General features: G+C 39.8%; 1 protein-coding gene across 1 annotated transcript; it reads left to right on the top strand.

Moving 5' to 3' along the window:
* The first annotated feature begins 17799 nt into the window (after positions 1 to 17799).
* Positions 17800 to 27505, top strand: chn1 (chimerin 1). Its single transcript, XM_031858708.1, has 7 exons — positions 17800 to 18462; positions 19834 to 19918; positions 22852 to 23025; positions 24432 to 24509; positions 25231 to 25368; positions 26200 to 26305; positions 26642 to 27505. The coding sequence occupies exons 1-7, from the start codon at positions 18211 to 18213 to the stop codon at positions 26811 to 26813; spliced, it is 1005 nt and encodes a 334-aa protein (XP_031714568.1). The 5' UTR covers positions 17800 to 18210; the 3' UTR covers positions 26814 to 27505.
* Positions 27506 to 27748: the final 243 nt, after the last annotated feature.

Here is a 27748-nt window from a genome sequence, read left to right as displayed (position 1 = left end):
CACACACACACACACACACACACACACACACACACACACTCACTCACTCACACACACTTATTGCCTTGTATATCTTGTCTTCAGGCTTTTTTATGCAGTATATAAAGCACACTTTGAAGTGCCATGTAATTGAAAGGCGCTACACCAACAAACTTGCCTTGCCTTACACTGATCCAACACTGAGCTGCCATTTGTCTTTCCTGTGTGCACAAAACACAGCTGCAATAAACATTGACAACAACTTGTGTCACTGCTGCCCATAGTTACCTGTTACAGTGACTGAAATGCTTTTTTGCCTCAACTTCTCAAATTACAGTCACATGTGTATACCGTCAAAGTGATTTCCATATGGAGCTGATTCAACAATCTCCCTTTGCCAGTAATGCAACTGCAGTAAAGTGATATAATCTTCATTTCTTCCGTTTTGTACATCAATAAGTTGTTTTTTAGGGCACTGACAAAATAAATGCAGCTGAAATGATTTGAACGGGTCTTTTGATATTTGCTTACATAAATTGAGCAAAAGTGAAACCTGAGCAAAGGATGATCCGCATGACGTTTGTAACGGCTCTGCCAGGTGCACGTGTCCTGGGGAGGAAGTGCTTAAAGATGTTATGTTTCCATGTTAATAAATCCTGCCCATAAGGGCTGCCCAAGGGCGGGACATAACAACGCACTACTTAATGTTTCGCTGATGAATCCACCAGCACCGACTCTGAGTGTCCAGCAGGTGGCGGTACAGCCAAAGCGATGCCTCAAATGGAAGTGCCTGATTTAATGTATTTATTTCCTTTTTTTATTGGTGACATTATTCAGATTACTTTCAGGAGAACTCACACAGATGTACACATAAAGAAAGAAGCTTTTCAAATTGAAGATTTATTGTAACACAAAGTGGATTCAGTTTTTTAAACTTCAACTTTTTCTGTTTTCTATAAAATGTCATTGATAATTAAAAAATAATCTCTGCCCTGTCAATCAGTTTTGTGTTATTCATGTTTGACAGAAACAGAATTTTTTTCTGCCATCACACTGAAGCTGCTGAAGTGCTTAAGTGGGCCGCCCTGATTAGCTGCTGATCACAGGGGGGAGAATTGTAAATGTTACTATGTAGGTCACAGCATTCACAAATAACAACACTTTTGGCTCAATGCTGCATATTTACGAATCTAGAACCGAGTGATGCTACAGTACGGCTCTGCATCTTTGAAGTTGAATCAAAGGGGAGAGAAACAGCGGAGCATCACAGTAATATTTTTTCTTTTTCACCTCCACATGCAAACTATTAAAATTATGATTGTTTGATTAATTAAACTCCCCCCTGGCAAACAGCTCTGCCTTATTAATTATGCATTCTGTAATGATTTGAATGTTAATTTGATGAAGTTTTCATTAATGAATGCATGTTTAGATTTTTCTGGCTTCTGCAGCAGGAAGAGAAGCTTTCAGACGGACAGCAGACCCACACATCGTCAAATAAAAAAGCACCATATTTCAAACAATTATGAACCACACATGGATGTGGAGCCATAACATACGGCAGAGCGTAATTGGGGAAGAATGGAGACAGAAATAAAGATGGCCATGGTACTAGTTGAGAGTCTCTGTTTTACCCTCTCGATAAAGCAGGATAATAAGTGGAGCTGATCTGCTGACAGACAGGCTGCTCCAGCTGTTCCCATAATTCGACAGGTATTATGCTTTGGCCCTTAGCAGTCTGCTTCAGCAGACGGGCACTTAATTAGGCAAGGATTAAGGCCAAACAGCCACATTTACGTGAATTGTATCATAAATACAAACTGGCTACCCTTTCTCCTTCAGGGGGCAACAGGGGTACATTTTTTAAAAGGCAGAGATTTGCCGAAAATAAGATGCTTCAGGCCTTGAACTCCAGATTTCTCAACAATGAAGACTTTTCCCCCCCTGCTGAGGGGTGAGGTTTTTGAGCACACACTTTAACCCCTCGTATACCGGGGAGACAGAGATGAAACAGCTTGATTTACATTTAATTCAGATTATGTAAATACACTGGTCGTGGCCCAAACCAAACACAGAGCACAATGTAAGCTGCCTGCAGCACCCGGCAAAGATGGCCTCTATTGTTATTCAAATTTAAGGAATGATGTATTTCTTCTATACATGGTCTGGGCATTTAATTGAACTCTTGATGGGATATAATATGTTCTCTCTACAAATACTGATAACAACTCATTATTTTCACTTGGCAACCTCCACATACTATCATACTGTGTCTGTTTGCCTTTGCTCTTGATTGGAGGGTCGACTGGGCATGGCATCCGGCTCTGCCAGTGCATCTATTTAATGGTATTATTGTGGTGTATCAGCTCAGCTATCACTGAGGGGATTGCACGGGTAGAGGCAAATCCCCAGTGGGCATGTCCCCGTGCATTGAGTGAGTTTGACTCTGCCAATCCCTCCCCTGGGCACTCCCCGGTGCTTCTGGAGGCATTAGGCATTAGCCTCCACTGACATTAGCATTCATGAAGTCTATTCATGGCAGTAGGCCTGTGACTGTACAACGCATACTGTATGTGCAAAGTCTTACGTTTCTGCAAACGATGGATACGTTGAATGTCAACGTTTTTGCACCAAAAAAACTTGTTTCATACCTTTCAGCCTTGTATCATGCTAGCAGCAACACACAATGTTATACTCATTATTATAACATAGAACCTTCAGTAATGGCCACTCTCTGTTTCACTTTACTGAATGCTAAAACATCGACATTTTCTGTTTCATAATTCATAAACATTGATTCACTAATGACAACAGCGGCGAATTGTCTTCTGATCTCAGCGTGAGGACAATTTATTCTTAAATGATTTCAAAATGTGCTGTCGAGGTGCCTCCTAAGGTGTCTCTTAGCTGAAGCGTTGACCGACTTTTCCACTTCAACATACTTACACGAGGGAATCCTCTTCACTAACTGCTGATCAGTGCAAAGTCGTATCGATTGTCAGACACTTCAGCGGGCATCAGAGGATTGATTTCCTTTAGAGAAGTGTCAAATGGATTTTTTATTAATTGCAATAATTACCATAGTTATTATGGATTCATTTGAAAGATTTTACTGAATTATTTCATGTTCATGTTTCAAAATAAGTCATTTTCTGCATGTAAAACGAAGCTCTTCTTTTTCAGAAGACATAAAATATCATCAATGTGCTCTTGACATTGGCTTGCAGCGTCGACCCCCAAGTCTGTCCCCCCTCCCCCCTTCAGTCCTTACCCAATCCACCCCTCCCCCCTCTGCTCCCTGACCAGCGTTACTTATTGCTCCCGTATCATTGTAGGCACAGTTGTGTTGATTTATTGGCTCTGCAGCCATCTTGATCCCCCTCATTAGCTTCTTCATTACGCCGTTGAACATTTCACGGTGGGCCATATTGTACGCTGAGTTTTATTGAGCTGGCTCTGAGAACATTCTTGTGCTCGGTGGTTATATTGATAGATTCCTTATTTTCTCACATTTGAGCTTCAGTTTTTAGTGACTTTGTTGTCAGAAATAAGTAAAAACAGTTCAAGCGCCAGAAAAATGTCCTCATTTTACTAAGGCTATAGTTTGGTTATTTTAATAGATACATTGGGCCAACATGACTACTGGACAGTAAGTTGTTAACACTACTCAATTGCTAACATCCTGAATTTGAGACACACACTTTGTTTCTGCTTAAATAAGTGCAATAACTGTATTTAACACTGTTACTGTATCTGCCGACACAAAACACTTCTGTTACCTCAGGTGCCATTTTTGTATTTCTTTTTTTATTACAACTTCCTTGTCTCCTCACTGTATTTGTGTGAATATCCTAAACTTTATAGTTCCTATCCACTACAGAAAATTGCTGGATTGGTGAACATTTATTATCCAGGAATTCACATTTTATTGTATTGCTGCTGCTGTGCCGCTTCAATTTCCCTGCATGTGATCAATGAAGTTGATCTTTTATCTTAAATTCAGAGGTCTTTCACCAAAGCTTTTCTTCTTTTCGTACTAATACAACAAACCCATCATATCAGGAAATGTAAACCATCACATGGAAGGTTTTAGTTTCTAAGTTGGTGTGATTCACAAAATAAGCAGCTTTAAAAAACATCTGTAAATAAGCCGGTGTCTGCTGCTGCTGCTCTATTCATTTCTATTCATTCTATTCATTTTAAAGCAACAACACACAGTACACCAAATTCAAGGTTAAATATAATATCCCATTTTGCTGACTGGACATACTCTGCTTTACATGTTTCAATAGGAAATTGATTTTATTGAAAGTATCTGAAAGAAACTCATTGGCTCCACTGTCCCTAAACGTCTCAGGGTCGACTCACCATTACATTATACAGCAGGTGAGAATGTCACACATGAGCCAAAGAAATACAGTATGCAAAGCGCCCATTTTTCTGCTGTCAATCTGAATTATGTCGATCAAGACACTCTGCTGTTTAATTTTCACTGAATTGTATTTCATGAAGTTAATAAATCTGTCTTTCCTTTTATCAATAACCATAATGAAGCATGCAGCTATAGTCTCCCTTCCACTGTCTATGATTGTGCTACTCCCGTTTTATATTCATCACCAGTCATAAAATAGAGTCAAGTCCATTTTTGTCTCAACAGCTGTATATTCCAATTTCTTCAGCACTAATTTGAGTCAGTCACCCTTTAATGGGATTTCCATAAATCTCCTAAATGGGTTTAAAAACAGCCTCACCCTGATCTGGATTTCAAAAATCCTTAAGTGAACTTTAAAAATGTGATCAAGATGCACAAAATTTGACTGAATTTGTTCTCGTGGTCTCGCACTCATTTTCTCCAATAGTGGTGTCTGAGCTTGATGGAGTTAATGGGATTACAGAAGAGGCTGCTTACCCACGATTTAACTATCAAATGTTTAAGAGCGGTGCCGAGCTAATGAGGGCACTTCTCATCACGCATGAAGGGGAGTGGAATTACTGCGGTTTATCAGATGACACTGGGGACTGTGAGGTCACCGCTTTTATTGGCGGTATTAAAGTCTGTCTTGTGCTCATAAAGTGTATTATAGCGAGGTGAAACGGGGATCGTGTCTGCCTGACAGGCCGACAGAGGCAACATAAAATCCTCAGCTCTGCTGTGCCAGCTGTTGACAAACCTGTGAATCCAAACACTGAGCTGTTAGAGGGACAGACGTGATTTCATCACATACTATATCGTCCTCGGTTGTCATGCAATGAGCATCCACTGTAATCAGTGATGCTAAAGGCTAAGTCCGGTGATATTCTGTGTAGCCCAAGTTTAACATATTGTATTTCTTTATGCCATAGAACTCCATTGTTGTCCATATAAATGAAGCACTGTTTCTTTATTGAACACTGAATGTGTATTAATCCACTGCTAAAAATAGTCCCCAACAAATTCACTATTTAGCCCTGTTTTATCAACTTTCTTTATAAAAACTACAGAGCCCAGGTGTCTTAGGAAATGACTGAGCTTTTTTAAAAAAAACTACACTGCATATTTTGTGAGAGATTTACATTTTGTGTCACAGACAGAGTTGGGAAGTCAGAAATTACTGAGAGACGGACTTTCATATTGTTGGTGTTGGTCTTTTTTATGATAATGATAATGAAAATGATCCTTTAATTAAGACTCTCTCTTAAGTTAAATGTCCATTTACAGCAGACATTAAGGTGTTACTAATAACATTAACGATGGCTTGTATTTAAGTGCCACTGTGTCAGCAGGGACAATAGAAGGGCCCTGAAACTGGTACTTGTGAGTGGAATGATGTCGTTATTGTTATTAACTGCACCACTATTTTTCTTGCAGTAACATGTCAACATGCCTGCTTTCACAGGACGGGAATGAAAATCAGAGAACATGATATACTGCGTTTTCTTCAGATTCTTTTTTAAATCAAGATTATTGTCTCAAATTAATCTTTCTGGGGTGTCCTTTACATTATTTTAGACATGGAGATTTGCCTTTATTGATTCACCATCACAATATTGTCATGCAGATGAGAGCAACTGGGTCTGTTTACTCAGCTTTGTTAATTAGATCAGCCAGTATAAAGAGGAAAAAAAACACGTTATCCACAGACATAAATTAGTGATCATGCACCATTTATATTTGTTTACAAATAACATCTTGCACGCAAAATAAGAAGAACAAGAAGACACATTTTATGAATAATAATTGAAAATGTCTTTTTAGATGCTGGCAGTCACAGAAACGCACATGTAAAACATGCAAAGTGGTGACATGAATGGGTCCTTGGTTTTAAATGACACCAAAAGATGACATCTCTTTAAAGTGTTTCAGGTCCTTCAAATTTGGAGGAGTAGGCGTATGAGGATTTGATTCTCAAAAACAAAACAAATCAGTTTATCAGATGCAGAATGACTCATTTTGTTCCTATACTTTTACTCCTTTGACATCTTCCTTTTCATTCCTTTCTTCGGATGTAATTGGATGTAACTTTTGAATAAATGATCCAGTATCTATATGGGTCGGTCAAGCTGTGTAAAGCATAGAACAATATAAGATTAAAATTTGAAAACAACAAAGACATCATCACCATTGCCGGCATATGGAAAAACAGGTTGAATCACAGGTTTTTCTCTAATAAACCCTTTAAAATCCCGAGCTTTTGTCCTGAAATCATGATCGATAGTTTTGTGCTCTTTCCTTTAACCGGGCTGCTGTGAAGATTGCCTTGTTGTGATGATTGTTGCCTCTGATTAGGAGACTTGCAGCTGCTTTCTTTCCAGCCAGCGAATTAATTAATCAAGACAACAAAGACGAGCTAATCACTGTTTTAACATTCCTCCATTAAATTAAGTGATGGCTAATTACTGCTTGTGCTTTAAGATGGGCTTTCGGGAAATTACAAATTGATTTGAAATCAGATATCATCATTGTATGATTTCTAAAATATCTCCTATTTTAACATTGCACTGATGCTACAGCATATTTGTTCTGCTAATGTGCACAGAGATACAATTACCACTTTATTTAATGTGTTTTGTATATAAAACTAAATTCTCCCATACAACATATACTTACAGTATGTCAGAGCTTTTTAAAACATATTGTCCTGCTTCTGGTCTAGTGGTGTCTGGCCAGGCATATAGTTTTTTTTAGTTTGTTCATTACTTAATCTAAATTCTTCAGCCAAATATGAAAAAATACATATTTTTCCTCTTACCCTTTATCTTTCAGTAACAGTTTCTACATGAAACTGCTCACAACATGGTGTGTTGCTTATCTTGAGCAACCCGGTCATGAATTCTGGAAGGAGACATTGTTTGGAGCCGAGTGCCATATAGTCTGATAATATCGGACTATCTCTACAGCCGATACCTCCAAAACTAAAACAAATCTTCTTTTTTTTTTAATAATGTCGGGAAAAGTACCTTTTAATTGATTATCAAACACAAACATTTATTTACTTACAGGCAATGTTGCACATTCTGAACTCTAGTCGTGTAAACATACGGCTCTGTAACATGTCAGCCATGACAGATATTGATCGGTCCACACATGGTGATATTTTCACCCTTTTATTACATTTAGGTCTCTGTGCCAACAAACCGAATGCCTTTCTATTGTGTGTTGAATATAAAATTGCAATTCTCCACTATTCCCTGGTCAGGGAAGCAATATTGGGGGATTTAGGGCGACTTTATCCACAATCTCTCTGAACCAGGCTTTGTAAAGACTTTGACATTGTATGCCACAGAGTACGACCTGATCAGTGCACTCTACAGCAGCAAAATGATTCAAGGAAAATACTGTGTCTTTACTTTGCATGCATAACATTTTTGTATCTGCTGTATTCCTGTATTTTAATCATTCATAATCAATTCAGCTCTCAAGCCTTCTGACTGGCTGGTTGGTAAACAATCAGAGTGTGATCAATGTCGGTCCTTTCTGTTCATCACGAGGAGAGGCTTACCCGAACAATCACAGAGAGACGGCCCCGATAATCAAAATGAGAAATGGTTTCCACATCACTGCCTCCAAGTCAGTGGCTTCCCACCAGGGCGAGGATGTGTCAGTTCACAAGATACAAAAGTCTAAAGAAAATGCTTTATTTGTGATTTGCTGCACAGTCGTACAGGGGTTGTATTCTCACACAGAAACATAACGTGTTTTGTCTTCACTTGCAAACTGGGACTGGATATGCAAAGTAAAAGAAGTTCTCTTGATGCACAATGAAAGTTATTTTTGGAAATGATGTAACAATGGCAACAGGGTATCCATTTATCCACATGAAAGAGATATTGTACAGATGTTACAGATATTTGTAGACAAGTAAGACCTTAGCTTCTTTATACTGAACCTTGACACTGACCTATCATGAGTTGAGTGCAAGTTGTTTACTCATCCGGTGGATACAAAGGAGGATAAATTAGTTTGTACGCTCACAAAGTCAGGCCTCTGGAGAAAAATGCAGCCCTCTTAAAACAGACAACCAGCCAGAGGCAAGCAAGGCACCGTGTCGACAATGAGCGAGTTTGCCCTTGCTTAACGGCGCAGGAAGAGATTGCGTAGAAACTGACAATTTCACATCGCTTTGAAATAAATTCAGAGAATGGTTCAGGGCGGTACTTGGAGCTGAATTACCTCTGCAGCAACTCTCCCTTTCTTCTGTCGTGAGTGTTATGTATTCCCACAGTGCAGGGGACGCGTGAATAATAGTGGTGGTGGTGCTGGAGGGGACTTCAACTTCAAAACAAAGAGAAACTCTGTTTGAAAATCTTGGCAGATTACATTCATTATCCCGCTGCTTGTGTAATGTCTTACTGTGGGTATTATGTAAAGTGAAGGTGTGTTGGTGTGGACCAAAACTTCCAGACAAAATACTTTTACAGCTCAAATGATTATTTTTGTCTTTGTCTGTCTGATACATTTTTGTGTTTGATATGCTAACCAGCCGGCTGCATGGGGAGAGGATCATCCACAGACACCGGCTGACCAGATGTCCACCAGTCTCTCTGCTCTGGATCATTTTGAATGATTTGCTATTCATGGATGGCTGATTTGAAAACTGCCCGGAGCCAAATGCCTTGGATTGGACAGATAGAAATACATATATATTCATTCGTAACTGCTGGTTTGTTGTTTATTCAACAATCAATGTCAATCACTTAGCCTTTGGCAGCTACCATGATAGCGCACTACTGCCATACTGTTTGACTTTGGTCCCTCTGTCAACAACATGCTCTTTTAATGAAGGCTTTTGTCTTACTTTCATATATTTGGAGATTGTTTCTATTGGTTATTCAAAAATTACACGCAATTGTTTTTGAAAGCTGAAATCAAATGTATCTCAATCTGATTTACTTAGTTTTACAAGTACACATACACAGCATCCAGTGCACAACTCAGGAAGTCTCTGTATGTCGAAAAGACACATGCTGGTACAATAATCCTTTAATTAAATGACTTTCACAACTTTTCCTGTCGGCACTTATTTGATCCGTGTGAAAACCAGAAACTGACAAACGGTAATAAGAATCACACGCAGAGCCGTCATTTTACAGCTGATTATAGGAAAGAAAGCTGTCTAGTGTGAGCTTGATCTGATGTGTGAATATCACACAATGTAGCTGTCTGCATTTCAGGATGAAGTATGACACGGTCCTGAGTTCAGCAGTAAAGACTCCATAGTACAGTAAAGCGATCACATGTCAGATGTCAAAGGTCGATGCTTGTTCAGTGCTCCTCGGAGTCTGATACCAACGCACCACACTTTCAAGTAACTCCAATGTAAACCCACCCGCGTCTTTAATAGACGCTCCGAGCAACTAAGGTATATATGTGAGATATTTGACATTTCATGGAACACCGAGGAGGGCAATAGAGCAACACACTCTACATTATTTAGTCCTAATCAGGCAAAAACAACAACTATATTAAACATATCAAGCAAAAAGAAGAATGGAATATGCTGCTGAAGTGGTTTGAGCAGTTGTATGCACACCAACCATCTTCATCATTGGCAGTCACTGTAATGAATTCTAGTTAACCACAGCCGCTGTTCTCTATGTAGGACAAAACTACCAGCAGCCTTTAGGCACACAGGGAATGAGTCATTAGAAGGGGGAGTTATTTTTACTCAACTGTCTGCCTCCTTCCTTACTCTGTCATTCACTGCAGAGGTGTTCGCGCTGCTGTTTCTAATACTGTCTGGCATTTTCATGAGCTGAGCCCAAAATATTTTTCGGCTGCAGGCTCCTTTGCCACAGTTTTGGGGGGCTCTGCGCTCTCATAAAATGACGTTATTAGGTCTCATTGTGCTCTCTGATTATTGACTTTTAATCTTTCCTCCTGGTGCTATTTACAAATGAGAGAGGCATTTTATGAAGCACTCATTTGCAGAATGCAGTATGTTTGCAGTGCAGTGTAGTATAAAAAACACTAATCAAATTATTCATACATCAGCACCTCTAAAATATCTATTAACACTTCCTCCACATGGGACCAGTCAGCTAATTTCAGCTGATAGGATATCCAGCTGAGTATTAAAAAAGTCCACCGCCTCAGAAACATTGTTCTCATGGGAAGCTGGCACTGTAAACAGATGCTGCTCTTCTGCAGTAAGTGATACACAATAAGATACAATATGGTCAGCACTCCACAGGTTCGTGTCCTCCTCAGCGCAGAGCAGACAGCGAGCAGGTTACCGATCAGAAAGTCGAGCCCCGCAGCCACAATGTGACGCTGGGCCACCTGTCCGCAAACAAAGAAGCAAGAGGAGCAGATCATTTGTGAACGGAAACATACATTTTTTACATTTCTTTTATGTTCTGGATGCTGTTTGAGTCTGTGAACACAAGTGACTGTTCACAGGTCATCAGTCTGTATACAGTGTAGTACAGTACATACAGTATGGTGCAAAACCAAAAGAATGAATGATGCAGCATTGAGACTACACATAAAGTAAAGCATGAAATAAGGTACTAAAAAGTAGTGCAACACGCAGGACAACCACGTAAGATGGTGTTGTAGAAGAATAGAAAAGTATAAAGTGTATGTGAGAGTGAGAGTGTATGATGCCAGGCCAGTCTAGTTCTACCACAACGAACGCACAAAACCATCCAGCTTTGTGAATATTAACACAAGAAAGGCCTTTCGCACCATAAATAGAATGCTAATGAAAAGTAATGATTTCTTGGAAGATTTCTGGAAAGACCTATGTAATTTGGTGCTATATTTTCAGAGCCTAGACAATAACACATGTGGTTGTGTTGTGCAAATCGAGTAAATAATCATTCATCTTTGATTATTATTGCAATCTTAATTCTTCATGTTGAAGTTGTATGCTTACCTTTTGGTTACACTAGCTTTGCAAAACAATTTAATTGGAGTTGTCGCTGTCACAATCTCTTTTTCAGCTGAATACATAATATATATACATAATATATAGCGCCAAATGACATGAATATTTCTGGGAAACTTGTAAAAAAATGATCGGGAAATAATTTGCAATCACCGTCACCAAGACAAGAGAACACAAAATGAACGAGTCAAATACTTTTGATCATATAGTGTATGTGAATCTATACTTTTGTTCTATAAATCATGTTTAAATCGTTCTGGTGGCAGAATATTTTGGTCTGCTGCCGTCATGTGTTCGTTCAACCATAATGCATTTTGTAACTAACAGGATATGAATGCATTGACATGATGTAATGAGCCTGAAATGCTAATCCAGATTTAAATCCAATCATATGTGTGAATATTCCTTTGTCTTGATTCCTACACGATGAGGACATAGGACCTCTGACCTGGTGTCTGTTATTGATGAGACTCAAACTGATTGTGCAAGAGCTCATTGTGGAGTCTCGCTGTCCTTCAGGAAGCCCCAGGGACTTCTGGCCTTATTCTCCTCAGGGATGTGGAGGAGTAAGGTGCAGTTACATAACTGATATAGCTGCTCTATCCATCCATGATTATCCATGGCCAGCGTGTGCACTCAGATATTCCAGCCTGGATGCTCACACAGGGAGCTTCTCAATCATTTATAAACCATTAATACATTCGAAGGGCTTTCTTGCAGATATCTTGATGTTTTTCTCTCTCTTTTTCAGGGTTAATGACTGTATTTGATACCAAGCTGTCTGACACTCTAAAGTCTTTACAGTTCAATATTTAAAAAAATATTTATTAACTCTTGGAAAGATACAGAATACCCCAAAATGTTAAACTATTCCTTTTAAGAATACATGTGAAAAGCTGTGCCGTTTAAGAAGTAAACGAACCCTTTACAGATCAGGCATTGCTTTGCTATTCTGTTAAAACACCCAAAGACTCTCCAAATACTTCAGGCATTAACACAATCATCCTATCCTGTTATCATCACCCTGTTGCCAAAATAGCAGAGGCACAAGGAGCCATTCATCATGCTCTGAAGCACTGTTGTTGGGGAAAACTGCTCACCGCAGAACCACACAGAGATATAAGACCATTCAAAGCCTCTTAATTATTCTCCACAGCCATTTGTCATTCCATATAATACAGTCGTTCTTTATAAAAGTAGCTGATTGCCAAAGTAGATGGCTTTGTGGCAACTACATTGATTCTCAAGACAGGATTAATGACAGCATTTGTACATGGCTGCCTGTATTTACTTTTTGTTATGGGACCTCCACCATTTTCTTCTTTTCTTCATCAGGAGCAAAGGCAGACATTCCTGGCTCAGACAAACGTAGAGGAGATTGTTTTTCTTATTTACAGCAGCTATTATACTCTATTTTTTAAGCCAGTTGATAATATAAAGACTATCTGGACATCATTTGGGAAAAAACATGACTAATCTCGAAACCTATTTTTGTTATACTATTTTGTCTATTTCCCATTAATAGAACTTTTGCACGATTGATTGCCGGTCAAAGAGACCGAGGGGGAATGACACAAAGTTAAAGGTATTTTCAAAACCTAAAAGACTTTATTTTTTTTGTATTACTACCAGCTAAGTATGAACAGAAACTAAAACTTTTAAAGGATTTGCTGCTCATTGTGAGTGTGAAACGTGACAGCAGTTACGTGATCACTGATTTGCACGTCATTGAAGCACTGAGTCACTGTTATGTTCAGTTGCTGATATTTTCAGACAACACTGTTTACTGTTAACAATTAGAATCAGCAGTGGGTTTATTGCCAAGTAGGTTTTCACATGTATTTTTGTGCATAACAATGCATGCATCTATCAGTACTGGTTCACTGAGAAAATATTCCTCTATTTAAATGGACGGTGGCACAGATCTAGCCATTGCAACATATGTCATGTAGGTTTTTGCTTAAAAATCACACATTCAAGATTTTAAATCTACAGTTTGAAATGCAGCTGTGACTATAACCTCACACTGTATTGTTATTATTGTAAAGAGTGTGTCGTATGTATGCTCTGACCTTGCTGTGTGAATAGCAAAGCGTGATAGCAGCCTCCCATACATCACTGTCAAAACGCAGACTGTTCCAGCCACATCCAGGTAATCTATTTATCCTGGTAATTTGTTCCACGTTTCTAGCAAGCGCAGCAAAAAAAAAAAAAGCAAAGATTTGAGCTGCATCTTATGCATATGTGGTATTTCCTGGTGTTGGTGGTCGAAAAATATATCGCCTTTCTTTGCCAGCGATTCACATTGTCGTCTTTACCTTTAGGTCCAATGATGGATGATTGTAGAATGAACGCGCTAGGTGTTATTTGCTTCACTGTAAATGGCAACAAAATGTTAAAGTACAGACACTCCTGTCACAGTGTGAACAGCTACAATGCATGACAAGATTCAAGGATGAGGTTGGTGGATCAGCCGCCTTTTACATTAATTTGAAGCCTTTCAGCGTTGGATATGACTAAAACGGCATCTCTTCATTTTGTCATTTGCTTTGGTTATGAATTCTGATTTATGGATTAAGATGAACACAACTGTTATGTATCTCAAATGAAGAGTGTTGCGTGAGAGATAGAAATCATAGCCCTGAGAGTTCACAGATCACTCGAGCGAATATTGCTGTCCTCTTAATGGGTCTTTATGCCGATGCTGGGTCAGCAGTGCGTTACAGGAACATTTCCTTATGTAACAACCTTCCTAACCCACATAAGTAGTCACACCAACAGCTTAAGGGCTTAGAAGAGAGGGGGACAGATTGAAGAAATAATGTTTTAACAAAGAACATTTTGAGATCAAAATCAAGTTAAATAGCAAGATTGAATTGTTTAAATCCTAGATCCTTTTATCATTCATCATGTTACAGTATGACAGAGTGCTTATTATTGGTGGTTTTAATACCCATGTTTGTTGCTCCTTTTTTATTTCTAATTTTATTATACTTTTAGATTTTTTAAATTTGAACCTGATTTGTGAAGCAACTGAGCCATGACAAAGGACACTAGACCTTGTGCTCTCCCATGGTTTTTGTGTGGATGATGTGAACTTAACTGATTTTGCAGTCTCTGATCATAAGGCAGTGCTTTTCTAGGTTCCAGTCGTCTCTCCTACAAACCTCCCACAGTGATTTGCCCCTTAAATTCTCTCTGTTTTTGCTTCTGCCGTGCTTTTACCAAATCACACAAACCTTTTAATATCAGTGAACAGCTTGGCCTCCCCGTAGATGAGCTTGTCAGTTTGTTCACAAACATTTTAGATTTCATAGCTCCAATCAGGTGTAAGAAGCTGACATTCTTCTCTGTCATGGTTTGATGAAGATGTAAGGAACTTAAAGAGATGGACGCAGAGAAGGCAAAACGAAACTGGAAAAAGGATAAACTCAGTGACTCCCTTGCCTCTCGAAAAAATGTAATGTTCATCTGTCAGTACACAATTGAAGATTTCTTTCCAATCTGATCACTAAAATGGGTCACAATCCCAGAATTGTCTTTTAAATCATAAACTCTGTAATCTGTCCCCATCTAGCCAGCCAGTTGATTCAACCCCAGAGAGATGTAAGGATTTTCATTACTTTTATAATGAAATAGAATCTCCGCAGCAGTTTGATACTGAACTTGTGGAGCCTGATGCTGACTCCTGCCCACCTTCAACACTAACCCACTTTACAAAATCTCTCTGTCACCCTTGGAACGCACTGTTGCACTTTCAAAATCATCCACTTGCAGGTCAGTCTGCAGTCCCACTTGGTTTTTAAAAGCTGTATTTCAGACGGTTGGTCCAGACATTTTAGCCATTATAAACTGCTGTCTGTCAACCGGTAACTCAACTCTAATTTTAAACATGCTACTGTTTACCCCCTTTAAAGAAGCCCTCCTTAGATCCCTCGGTTTTAATTGTAGACCCATCTCCAAGCAGTCATTTTTATCAAAGATTTCAGAAAAGACAACTCAATTGATTTCTTTTCTGAACAGCAATGAAATATTTGAGAAATGTCAGTCTTACTTTCCCTCCCTACACAGCAATGAGATTGCTCTGGTCACAAATGTAGTTCTGCTGTGTTGCACTTTAATTCTTCTTGACCTCAGCTCAAATTTGACACAGTGGACCACCAAGTGTGAATCAGCCATCTGAAGAAATATATGTGAACATCAGTGACGTATAGCGCTGGATTGGTTGATGTCTTATCTGTCGAACAGGTCTTTTTCTGTAGTGCTTGGAGATGCTGCTCTCTATGGGGTCCCCCAGGGGTCAATATTGGGTCCCCTCGTGTTTACCTATGTTACTTCTGGGACACATCTTGTCTGACTGCTGCCTGAGATCATCCGGCAGGGACGTATTAACAGTTCTAAAATCCCGACTGGTCACTAAAGGTGACCGGGCATTTGCTGTCCGGGCCCTTCAGCTGTGGAACTCCATTTCTGGAGATCTAAGGCAGGCTCATTCAGTATCCTTTTGAATCTCTTCTGAAGACTCACTTTTACTGTATGGCTTATTCCTACATATAACAGATTTTATTTATTGCAAATCTTGCTCCATCTAGTTTGATGTCTTTATTTCTGGATCTTATTTGCTTTTATGTTTTTATTGTGAAGCACTTTGTAACTTTGTTTTGAAAGGTGCTATATAAATAAAGTTATTATTATTATTATTAGTAGTAGTAGTAGTATTAATCAATGTGGCTGGATCGAAGCATTCAGAGAAACTCACTTTTGCTGGCTGAACGCGGATGGACATCACAGAGATACAAAAGATAGGATACTGTATACATCCATCCTCAAGAGTCCCTTCTCTGGAGATGTTTGGGAAACAAGCAAATCAATCAGAGTCAATTAGAGCTGCGTTCAAAGTAAACCACATCCTGGGACTCAGACTCTAGTTCTGCACTTAACAGCAGGCAACGCAATTATGCTGCAAAACCCTCTAAAGTGCTCAGGGTCTGAGAGGATGAACGGGTGCATATAAAAGACTCTTACTGTCTTTTATCTGTACCACTCCCAGGTACCCTCCTGAGCAGAGACTTTTGCCGGAGCATGAGAGAGTAGAGCTGCACTGGAAGCCCTCTGTTTCATGTGTTTCATGTTGTGATCTGAACTCCTTCATACACCACAGTTTGGGCCGCCATTTCACATAAGTACGCTGATCTTCAAAGGCTCCTTTTCTGCTCCCCTCCTCTGTTCATACTCTCATTTTAATACCTCTCTGCTGAGGTGGCATGGGGGTCCTTATTGATTTCCATAGGAGAGTCTGTACAGTCACTCCCTGCAGCTGCCCTCTGTTAAAAGGTGAGAACGCTGCACTTTAACAGCTGAGTCTGAATTAGACTCCGAGCCGTGGGAGCATAATCACATTTGACTTGCAGTGTGAATCACAGAGGCAGGTTGCGGATCCTTTCTCCCACATTGCTGTCTTGATGCTATATTTGATACTTCATTTGCATGCACACAACACAACACTCGCGTCAGTGTAAACCTCAAGGAAACAAACATTCAGACAAAGACTGAAGAGAAAAGAGAAAAGGCTCCCAGCTTCCAGACAGACGTTGTTAAATTCTTTATTGTATATTTTATCTTTATGTAAGAAGATGCAGTATGCTGCTGGTAACAAGGAACATTGATTTGATTCATCATACAAATGATTAAACTGGATAAGATTTCATACAATTTAAAATGTCTTGTTTAATTCCTTTAAGGTGATTTTTGTATTGTTTATTTGTAAGAGGCAAGCTTATTGATATAGCATATAAGGCAATTCAATGTCCTTCACATGATGCACAAAAGACATGAAATACAACATTTAAAGACATAACATTTCAAAGCTGTTTCATCATGTGTGGAGGATTAAAAACAAAGCTCAAGCTGATTTTGTTTCAGGAGTTGCTATATATTTCACTTTATTCTTCATCATTTTGATTTATCATTGATATATTTAGATTTTCTTTTAATTTGTAGATCATCACTTTGTATCAAAGCGTGCATTCAAATCAATGATCCCATTTTTTTTTTGTTTGCGTGCTTTTGTGTTCGTGCTCGTCGTGGTCCCAGCCATGACCAGTTTCTGTGGCAACATGATTTTGAAAATAGCTCCTCTCTAACGGCCCACTGCTGTCGCAAGTTCTGCAGGCAGCATCCCACTCTTGATGCATGACTCATTCATTGCTCATTATCATCCCTCCCTCATTTCATCCTACCCCAGGTCCCCATGCTTGGATATCTGATGGAGACGGTTGTGTGGGGGCGGGGTATAGTGCCTACTATAGAAGCCAGTGTGTCCATGCTGTGATTGGCTGGTGGGATCCCTTTAATCTGCTGTGACTACTACAGGGTCCGCCCCCGTACTCCCCCCCCCCCCCCCTCGCTCTCCCGCCCTGACGGCATCCATACACAATAGTGTGCTGTTTCTGTTCCAGCGAGAATATCAGCTCTGCACAGGGAGGAGAGGATTAGCACGACCACTCAGCTCATCTGCATACACGTTCCCAGAGAACCACATGAGCACCCAAGGCTGCACCTCTTTTGTATAAAACCTGGCACTCCTATCACAGAGGCTCCATTTCATCTACTGTCACTGCTGTGAGAGGATTTAATAAGGACCACAGTTTTTTCCCTTTCGGATTCTTTAAAAAACACTTCAGGATCTTTTTTACCATTTAAATTTGCAATTTGTTGTCTGTGATGTCTCTATAATTGGGACAATGCAAGCAATATCATTTGATATAGTCTTGCTCTGAGCATCACACAGTTTTCCCCTCCTTTTTAGGACTTCTCTACTGAGGCTGTTCCTTCCTCTGGTTTGGGAGACTGTAGCACCAGAATGCCATCTAGAGAGTCCTATGAGGTTCACAAGGAAGAGAAGTCCCTGGTGCAGAAGGCCAAGCGAGAGGCCAATCAGGAGGATATTCTGGCGGCAGCTCTGGGGATGAGGATGGGGCCACAGAAACCTCCAGCCACTTTCTGGCAGCCACTTAAACTATTTGCCTATTCACAGCTCACCTCACTGGTTCGCAGAGCCACGCTGAAGGAGAGCGAGCGGACACCCAAATCTGAGAAAGTCCACAACTTCAAGGTGAGACTTAAATAATTATTATCAGATGTTGCCTCTCCAAAACGTTGCTTTAATTTCATCATATGTGGCCAGAGGGCTGCTTGTGAGAGATGGGAGGAGGAAGAGGGGGGAGAGTTACAGAGTGGGAGAGATGGGATGAAAAACAGAGCTGTTTTGGTCTGTCCAATGAGCTTTTATCAAAAGAAAAATCTGTTGGGTGGTCTGTGGACCACTGCTGTTAGTTTGAGCTCCAGATGGAGAGATTAGGCCGATGGAGAGGGCAAACGGTGGAGGAGTGTCTCCCTATTTGGCTCAGGCTCACTCTCCTAGTTTGGCTGGTTAATGGGATGGGAGCAGCAGGTGAAATATTACCTTCAAAGTATTCAAACCAATCTATTTCTGCTGCTTTGTTCATTAGAATTAATGAATGTTGCATTTCAACATTTTAACAGTGTATAGTTCCTGTGATCAAAGCTCCCACAACTAAAGGATGATGTACAATGTGAGTGAATTTATAATGAGGTGGGTACCAACAACATCTGTGTGCTAAAAGAAGTCTCTGGATTTTAAACTCTCTAAGTTAAGCTCCCTGGCAGTTAAACGTCAGTTTTATCAAATAAACTACAGTTTCACTCTGACATTTTCATAACCTTCTGCCTCTAAAATGAATTACTCTAAATGAATACATTCACCGCCTGCTTGTAGATGTTTTTCTTCCCAGTAAACCGAAAAGGAAGACGTGATGCAGTACGTATCACAAACCAAACAAAGAACAATCATATGATCATTTAAACAGCACAGATTGACTAGAGACAAATTGTAATGCCAAGATTCTTTAAATATGAAAAGAAATATCACTTTATTGGGATAACCATCAGTTAATATTCTTTAACACATTGATCAAACTGCACCGTGTTATGCCAGTCAGAAACTAGCAGTTCTTTATCAAAGCGGTTTGTTTGTCTGCTGTATCTGCTGTTGACTTAATAGGAAAACAGGGAGAGCTGTGGCTTGCTCGGGCTCCCAGAGGCCTCCCTGATTGGATGGGCTGTTGCAGCCTGGTGGATTGTTGGGACTTCCTTTCCTTCACCAGCAAGGTGGCCTCCCACTGTTTCCATAGCAGGTTTCCCTGACATCTTGCACCTTCAGTCTGATTAAAAGTCAAATCCTACTGTGCCATGATGGCAAAAAGCCTGAGTATTGTCAGTTTGAGGGTCTGTTTGAACAACAAACCTCCTCCTTCTCCTCCTCTGCCTCATTTAAAGTGGCAGCACCTACAGGTCTCCTGACTAAAGAAGGAGATGTGGTATGGAGCAAACGGCTAAAACTCCCCACTGTTTTCTCACTGCGCTTCATTACTAATGTCTGTCACTGTCCTCCTCTCTGTTGTAGGTCCATACCTTCCGAGGGCCTCACTGGTGTGAACACTGTGCCAGCTTCATGTGGGGACTGATGGCTCAGGGGGTCAAATGTGCAGGTACATCTTGTTCTCAGGCTTATACAGTATATAAACTGCCTTCATGGCACATTTATAGTATACAAAGGGGGCATTGCTGTAAATGGGTTACTTGGTTATTAGTGCAACTGGAGCTGGATTATTGAGTTTTAATCGAAAATCCCAACAGTGGTTTCTATGGATTAGTTGTATAATAGAGTGAAATGAGAGCTTTATATGATGTAACACGTACTTTACACTATGTTAAAACCTTATTTTGACCTACTTTTTCCCCACTGCTTTGTGAATGGATTATCTATACAAACCAGCAGAAGAATCTGTTTTAGCACCGTCAGCCATCACTGACAGCTTATTTAAAAAAAATCTAAAAGTAGCTCTTTAGTCTTTAAATAATAACTACGTTTTTTAGTTCAGGACTTGGGTTGTTCTCCTTGTCATTATTACAATAACAAAGGCACTCTGTGTTTCCACTTCCATGACTTTAATGGTTAAACATTTGCTGCATCATAACCTAATAAACACACAACAGTAGGCTCGCTACAGCAGCAGACAAAAGTAATGCGATTAAAGGTGATGTATTTGTACTTTTCAAAATGCATTTCATTATTATATGCTCCACAGTGTAAGCATATTTTGAAAAATATTCACCTTCAATCTGTAATAATGTTCATACTTTGTGTATGTAACATTCACACGTTGTTATTGTGAGGTGAATGCTTCTGTTGAATTTGCCCGTTTGCTTGTCAAATGCTCTGACGTGGTTTCTGTTTCACCATAGCTGTTGTTGGAATTTGTTTCACATCCCAGAATAGTGCTGTAATATAGTCTGAAGTGTGTCTTTGATGTTTTATTGATGAAACAAAGTATGTCACACAAATCTGTGGGAGCTCTGGCGTTAATTATTAACGTTCTGATTTTGAACACTAGCAATAATAAAAAAGAAGGCGGATGTGTTTGGAGCTAATCTCTACAAACTCTTATGTTGCCATTTCTTCAGTCTCGACCACAGCTACCAGAATCTAGGGCAGCGAAGTCTCACATGATGCTCAAATTTGCATACCAAAAAAAATGTTCTCCCACCCCCTTTTCTTTTTGTGTGGGTGAACTGTTATTGGCCGCGTGCCAGGAAGCCAGCCTCTGCTTGTGCTTGTTGTGCCACATTTCCTCATCAGAGTACGCCCCCCCCCCAGCCTCATCCCATCATGCCCATGAAGGAAAACAAAGCTGGCATGTCTCTTTAATGAGGAGCGGAGCTCGGAGCGTGGGGAAGGACCTCTGTTTCCACACACATTAAAATGCAGCGGCTTCAACCAAAGAGCTAGGTCAAGCAGCTCAACCTCTATTTAACTTACTTGGTAAAAAAAAAGAAAAAGAAACAGACCATCCAACAAATACGGTGGTACATTTTGCTTTCAGTTCCAGTCAGAAAAGGACTTGTTTTAACTGGTCGACATGGTGATAGTGCACTGATTAGAAATTAGCAACCAGCCACCATTAAACCTTTTCTCAGAGCCCTTTAGCCAAAACGGAGCTGCAGTCTCCTCTCCATAGCAACGGAGACGGAGCTGACGGTGCAGTAATGCAGCATCCCCTGTCGCTTGGCTCCCAGTGTCCCTCGGGCCCCCTTCTCACCCTCACCCGGCCCACCTGGGACCCTGGGCCGTCTGTGGGCTCACATGGCCACCAGGAGCTCAGTGTCTGATGACAGGCCGTCCTCCATTACACTGCCTGTCTCATATCCTTAAGAGAATCATCTCTTAAAGTAATTACATTTCTGCATCAATGCATATAAATGCAGGCGTTTCTCCAGGGATCCATATTAATCTCAATATTGTCATGTGGTCCTCCAGAAGCACAGACTATTTGCTCTCAGATGTATTTTGTATCAAAAATTTTAAAAAGTAGCGATTCTTCGGAGGGATTAAAATGCAATTTTTTATGTTTTTGGAATCAAAAAGCAGACAGCATTTGTCAGAAAACCCTATCAGTACTTGGAAACGACTCAAAAGATCTAAGAGCGTGAAGAGCTGCCCTATTTCAGTCTGGGAAACTAGGTCTAGTGTAGCCCGCAGCGCCTCAATTGCTGCTTCCACAGCCATTGTGTGTGAGCTTGGATTTGGAAAAGAATAGAGCACACAGCAGTAGCGCCCTCCTCCAGGCCACAGCGTTTTCAGTGTTCCTCTAATTCCCTCCATGCGTCTCTGTTACAAAGCAGAGCTGCAGTCTCTCTCTCTCTGCATCTGCTCTCCACGGGCTCCTCTGTTCCCGACAAGGTGAATCCTGCCCTGAAACAGCTGTGCCTCAGGCCCCGTCCGCTGTGACTGAAGACAAAACGCAATGTGGGATACTTAAACTGACATCATGACTAATATGCCATTTAAACACCCAGTGTGGTGTATCCTGCGCCTGGAAATATCATATAGAAGGGGAAAAAAACTAGAAGAGAATCTCCCCACTTTTGACGATTATCTAATGCATTTTGCCTGTTGTTTGAATGACCAGTGAATGCTTTCATACAAATTGAAATTAGATACACACAAACATGTAATAGATTACTGTCTTGTGGTTAATCATTGTTTTATTTTACTGTTCTTAATAAACTCTGGAGGTGACTTTGGATCTGTCCGGCTTCTCAAGGTGACTTCCATGCCGTGTGTGGTGGAGAGAGAGAGGAGCTCTCCAGTGGTCATGTGACATTTAGGGGGCAAACATTGATCAAGGGAATTAACACTCCTCTGCAAGCCAAAACACACGAAACCAGCTGACCAAATCCAAATTAACCTGATGTTGAATGTGAATTTGTATTTTAGTCCTCCGTTTAGAGATAAAATGGCTGACCTACGAGAAATAATTTATTTGACTTTGTATTGCCATTGACAAATGTTTAAATTAAATAACTCTTTTCAAGCTACAGACATTCATGAACTACAACTGCTGTATGTCTCTTTCTGTAGATTGTGGTTTAAACGTCCACAAACAATGTTCATCTCTGGTGCCCGACGACTGCAAACCAGACCTGAGACACATCCGTAAAATCTACAGCTGTGACCTCACGACCCTGGTGAAAGCTTATAATACAGCGCGACCCATGGTGGTGGACATGTGCATACGAGAGATCGAGTCTAGAGGTCAGTTTAACACGTCTGTGTGTGTGTGTGTGTGTGTGTGTGTGTGTGTGTGTGTGTGTTTCATATGTATACCTCAATATAATTTTCCCCCAAGCTGTAAATATGCAGTTTAGTTTATATATGAATTGAATACATGTTAAACCCTAACAGCTGTAAAGCTAGACTCTGAAGGATTATAGCTGACATGCTGCAAACAAACAAAGAAAGGCGATAATAATTGAACTCACCGCTGCATCTTTATTTTAATTTTAAATGCAGCCTAATTTATAATATATATATATATATATATATATATATATAACAAATATTTACATCTATATCCATAAGAAAACATCTTGTGATTTCTCTGAAATTTTTTAAGTTCAATTTCAAGTTTTGGAATTTGGAAATTCACATAAAACAATGAAATGTTGAGCATTTAACAAATTCAAAACTTAAATTTCAGAAAATGTATTTTTTTGACACGACATCACTTTTAAAGTTGAGATCCTAACAAACATAACCAATTTAACTGAAGGACTTTGATATTGGACACTTACATTTTCTATCTGTGAAACCAAAAAAATGTAAACATCAATTAATATACAGTTATGGAAAATACATAAATTACCCTCTCGAAATGTCTACATTCAGACGGATAGTTTTCAAAGTACTGTTAGTGTTTCAAAGCCATGAATTAAGTAGCATTTCAATATTAAGCATTTAGTAGTGATTCAATTTCATAAAAAGGTATTCTATTTCTCATGAGATTCAAACCTGTAGAAATTGCCTTTCTTTGATTCCATGAAGACAATTCAATTACTTTTAACGATCCCTTTAAAATACCATTTGAAATTAAGTTTATGGATGCTGTTTACTGTATTTATGGTGCTTATGGCTTTCCTCTCATTTTAAATATGCGATCTGCAATATATACTATTGTTTGAGGTGCTTAAAGTCTGCCTACATTACTAACTGAGGTAATGTTTTTTGGGCGGGGGGGACTGACTGAGAGGAGTGATGAGTGTTCTGGTAGTAATTGTGAACGTGTAATGAGGAATACATTACTCTGTTTCCTGCTGCCTTATTTGATTGCATTTCAGTTAAATCATTCAACTATGTAGGAAACTCATTGCTCCCTCATTGTCTGCCCGCTAATATATGTCTGTAGCTAAGTTTGATTTATGTCTTTATTATTTTGCCCAGTGATGCAGAAAACTATTGGCATGCGCCCATGTTGTTCTATTGTGTGACATGGTGGACATTTTATCCTTCATTTCTTATGCATATTTAAGGGTGTTTAATGGCATTTCTTAAATTACCCAAGGGGATATATATGCTGGTGAATTTTTCTACATTACTCATGACAGCCCTGACGATGTCTAAAAGGTTTTTGTTTTTAATTGTTAATATGTTTATTTCTCAAGGACTGATGTCTGAAGGCCTTTACAGAATATCTGGATTCAACGATTTGTTGGAAGAAGTCAAGATGGCGTTTGACAAAGGTATGTGTTCCTTTATTGATTTCTGTCAGCCTATTCCATGACGGTTGACATAGCGTGCTTTTATATGTTTACATAGGACACACAGAACACTTCAGATTAATGGGAAAGTGACACATTTGTGGAGGATTACTGTCCATCTGGGAGTGCAGATCCTATCCTGACATGTCCCTCTCACGCAGGCTTCCACAGTGTGGACAGACAGGGGGACCTCAGGGGATACAAACCATGGATGTACTTTCACTGCCTCAAACATAGCTGAAAAAAAACACACACAAAAAACTTCCGCTGTGTTGGGATTCAGTAGTAGACTTAGTGACAATGAGCCTGTCTTTGTCCAGTGCAGTGTGAATTTTAACTGTAAGAAAAACCCTGCAGCAGTGGGCTAAACTCTCCACCAGATCCGCATGTGGGAGATCATCCATGACAGAGTGTCACTCCAGCTCATAGCGCTGTGATGCTCAGTCTGCCAGCACAAGTAGGCCATGGCCCGCTCTGGAAAGCATGCATAACTGAAGGAAATTCAGAATAAAACAGGCCAGGCGGATGATAGCTGCTACTTTGCCACATACAAAGCGAGAGAAGATTTGTCTTTTTTCTTTCCACCCACAGTAACACAATCTCTTTACTCTTCAATTCACACGATGATGTGGAAGTGTTGATGTCAACCATTTTTACAGTGTGAAAACTCACTTCTTCTCGTCTCCATCACACATCCTCACAGATGGCGAGAAGACAGACATCTCGGTGAATGCCTATGAAGACATCAATATCATCACGGGTGCACTGAAACTTTACCTCAGGGATTTGCCTGTTCCCATCATCTCATACGATGCTTACCCCAGGTTCATCGAGGCTGCAAGTAAGTCACAACGAGACAAATTAGTCAGAAACACACCTGTTTTACTGCGTCAGATGTTCCTGCAGTTAAAGGTGGCAAACAGTCACTGTTAAGCTTCATGTCGTTGGCTTCAGGTGGTCACACAGCAAGACACATTACAGACAATAGCTGCAATAGTGTTTTATCTTTAAAATCTTTATTTGCAGATAATGACAGATGACAGACACATCTCAGCTCTAGTATATTGGCTTAATTATATAAAACACTTAAACGTCTGTATGTGAGGGAATCTAATTAAATGACTTCCAGTAAATACTAATGTTTGATTTCTGTCGAGACTGATTCCATAAATATACGTATTTATAATGCATACATTCTGTAGTTTGCAGGGTTCTTGTGTTAGACTGCACTTAATATAATATCCTTTTGACTGTGTGTGTCGTGTGTGTCTGCTGCCAGCACAACAGCAGTCCTTTGCTGTTATTTAAAACTTCGCTTACACAGATTTTATGATTGTTATTGAGAAAAGGGTCATTTTCCTCAGTTGCATTTGGAACAGAATTGTTAAAATGCAGCTTTATACAGCTCACGTAGAATAAGTTGAAAACTTTAAAAGCTGAACAAGTATTCAACTCCAATTGTGCTCCTAATTTGCAAAACACGACAGTCAAGGACACATTCACAATGTTAATCTGCATTAGCCATCTTAAGCAGCCCCAGACTTCCTCTCAGAGACTAATGGCTTTTATTGCCCCACAGGAAATAACGACATTGATTTCTGCATGTGTCCTCTGAGGTCAGAGAGTGTAGTCTGGCCTCTCTAACTACACGCTCCTCTCCGTTTCTGTTCAGAGCTCACAGACCCAGAGAAGAAGCTGGAAGCTTTCCGTGAGGCTCTTGCTTTGCTGCCGCCATCGCACAGTGAAACATTAAAGTACCTCATGGCGCACTTAAAAAGGTGAGCAATGCAGTCGAACGCTGCAAGAGCTAAGGGACTGTGTGAAAATAGACAAGAGCAAGGGCTTCTAGAACAGGGGGATGATTATTGTTTTGTTTTTGATGAAGGGAGAGTAATATATATTATATTTCATGGTTTAAATTGGAGGACACTAAATTCTTTCCACACTTTTAACTACGGTGGCTAAATACCAAGATCAAAAGTGTTACATTATTTAGAGATTTTGTGGGGAGAGTGTTTCAAAAAGGTGAAGGTCTAATATTAGAAACACTGGGAGGGCCTTGCTCAAAAATAAAATTGTTTAATAATCTTTCTTCTTTTCATACATATTCGCAGGGTGACACAGAATGAGAAATTCAACCTGATGAACGCGGAGAACCTCGCCATCATTTTCGGACCCACTCTCATGCGCGCACCAGACCTGGACGCCATAACATCACTCAACGACATCCGCTACCAGAGACAGGTGGTGGAGGTGCTCATTAAAAATGAAGATGTGCTCTTCTAAACACAGATCAGGACTTTTATAGAACGGCTATCTAATCATTCTTTTGTGTAAAGACTTGAATGACTGTTTGTATTACATTGATTGATACATGTTTTTTAAATGCCCTTTGTATGGACTAGTGCTGCCCTAACATCTCTCCTTTCCTGCATCGGGTGTGGACGATGAACTTTACACTTTTAAGTACTTTATGTCTCCCCATTTTTGTCGGGGGATTTTCAGAAGCTGACAGGCCAGCATGCATGGTGCAAGGTCTTTGTTGCTTTGTAGTCGTAACCCAGCATGTGTTAAGATCGTGTAGTGCTGAGATTTCGCTTTTGTCTGTTTTGTAGTAGTTATAGTCCACATTCCCAGCTGCCTGCTGTGCATTTTCTTTTCTGTCACACATTGTATAGCTGGGTGTAAAAATATGCTACTGATATTTCTGGGGTAATTTCTATGATGCTGTATTTTTTTGATCTTTGTATGTGACCTGAATACCTGTAGTTGAATGCGCCTTTCCTGTTAACGTGTACACACTGGTGCATCTGCCTGACCGTAACATTTTGTTGTGTTTAAATTTTTTATTGTAATGTTTTTGTACGCAACTTGTGCATGATCACTTTAATTTATTAAACTTTACTCTGAGAAATGATGTGCTTAATGTGTCATCTCACTTAGCATAATAAAGATCTACATCAAATTGTGTGTTAAAACTCCTTTTTACGGCCACTTTTGGGCAGTAGAAACAAGCTGTAAACACAACTTAAAAGTTGATATGGTAAACATGTGAGCCTCATTGTAAATGAGAAATGGTTCCCAACCAAATCACTGATTCACGTGTCTTTGCCCTGAAGGATAAGTCCGGCAATGTAAAATATATGACATATTGTCATAAAGACTAAAACCAGAAATGTATTTATTTCACGAACAAATATTGAGTGTAAAGCCAAAATTAT

The sequence above is a fragment of the Anarrhichthys ocellatus genome, unplaced genomic scaffold, assembly GCF_004355925.1.
Source record: "Anarrhichthys ocellatus isolate YVR2014 unplaced genomic scaffold, GSC_Weel_1.0 scaffold20, whole genome shotgun sequence".
Taxonomy (NCBI): Eukaryota; Metazoa; Chordata; class Actinopteri; order Perciformes; family Anarhichadidae; genus Anarrhichthys; species Anarrhichthys ocellatus.
This window is presented reverse-complemented; position numbering and strand designations above follow the sequence as displayed.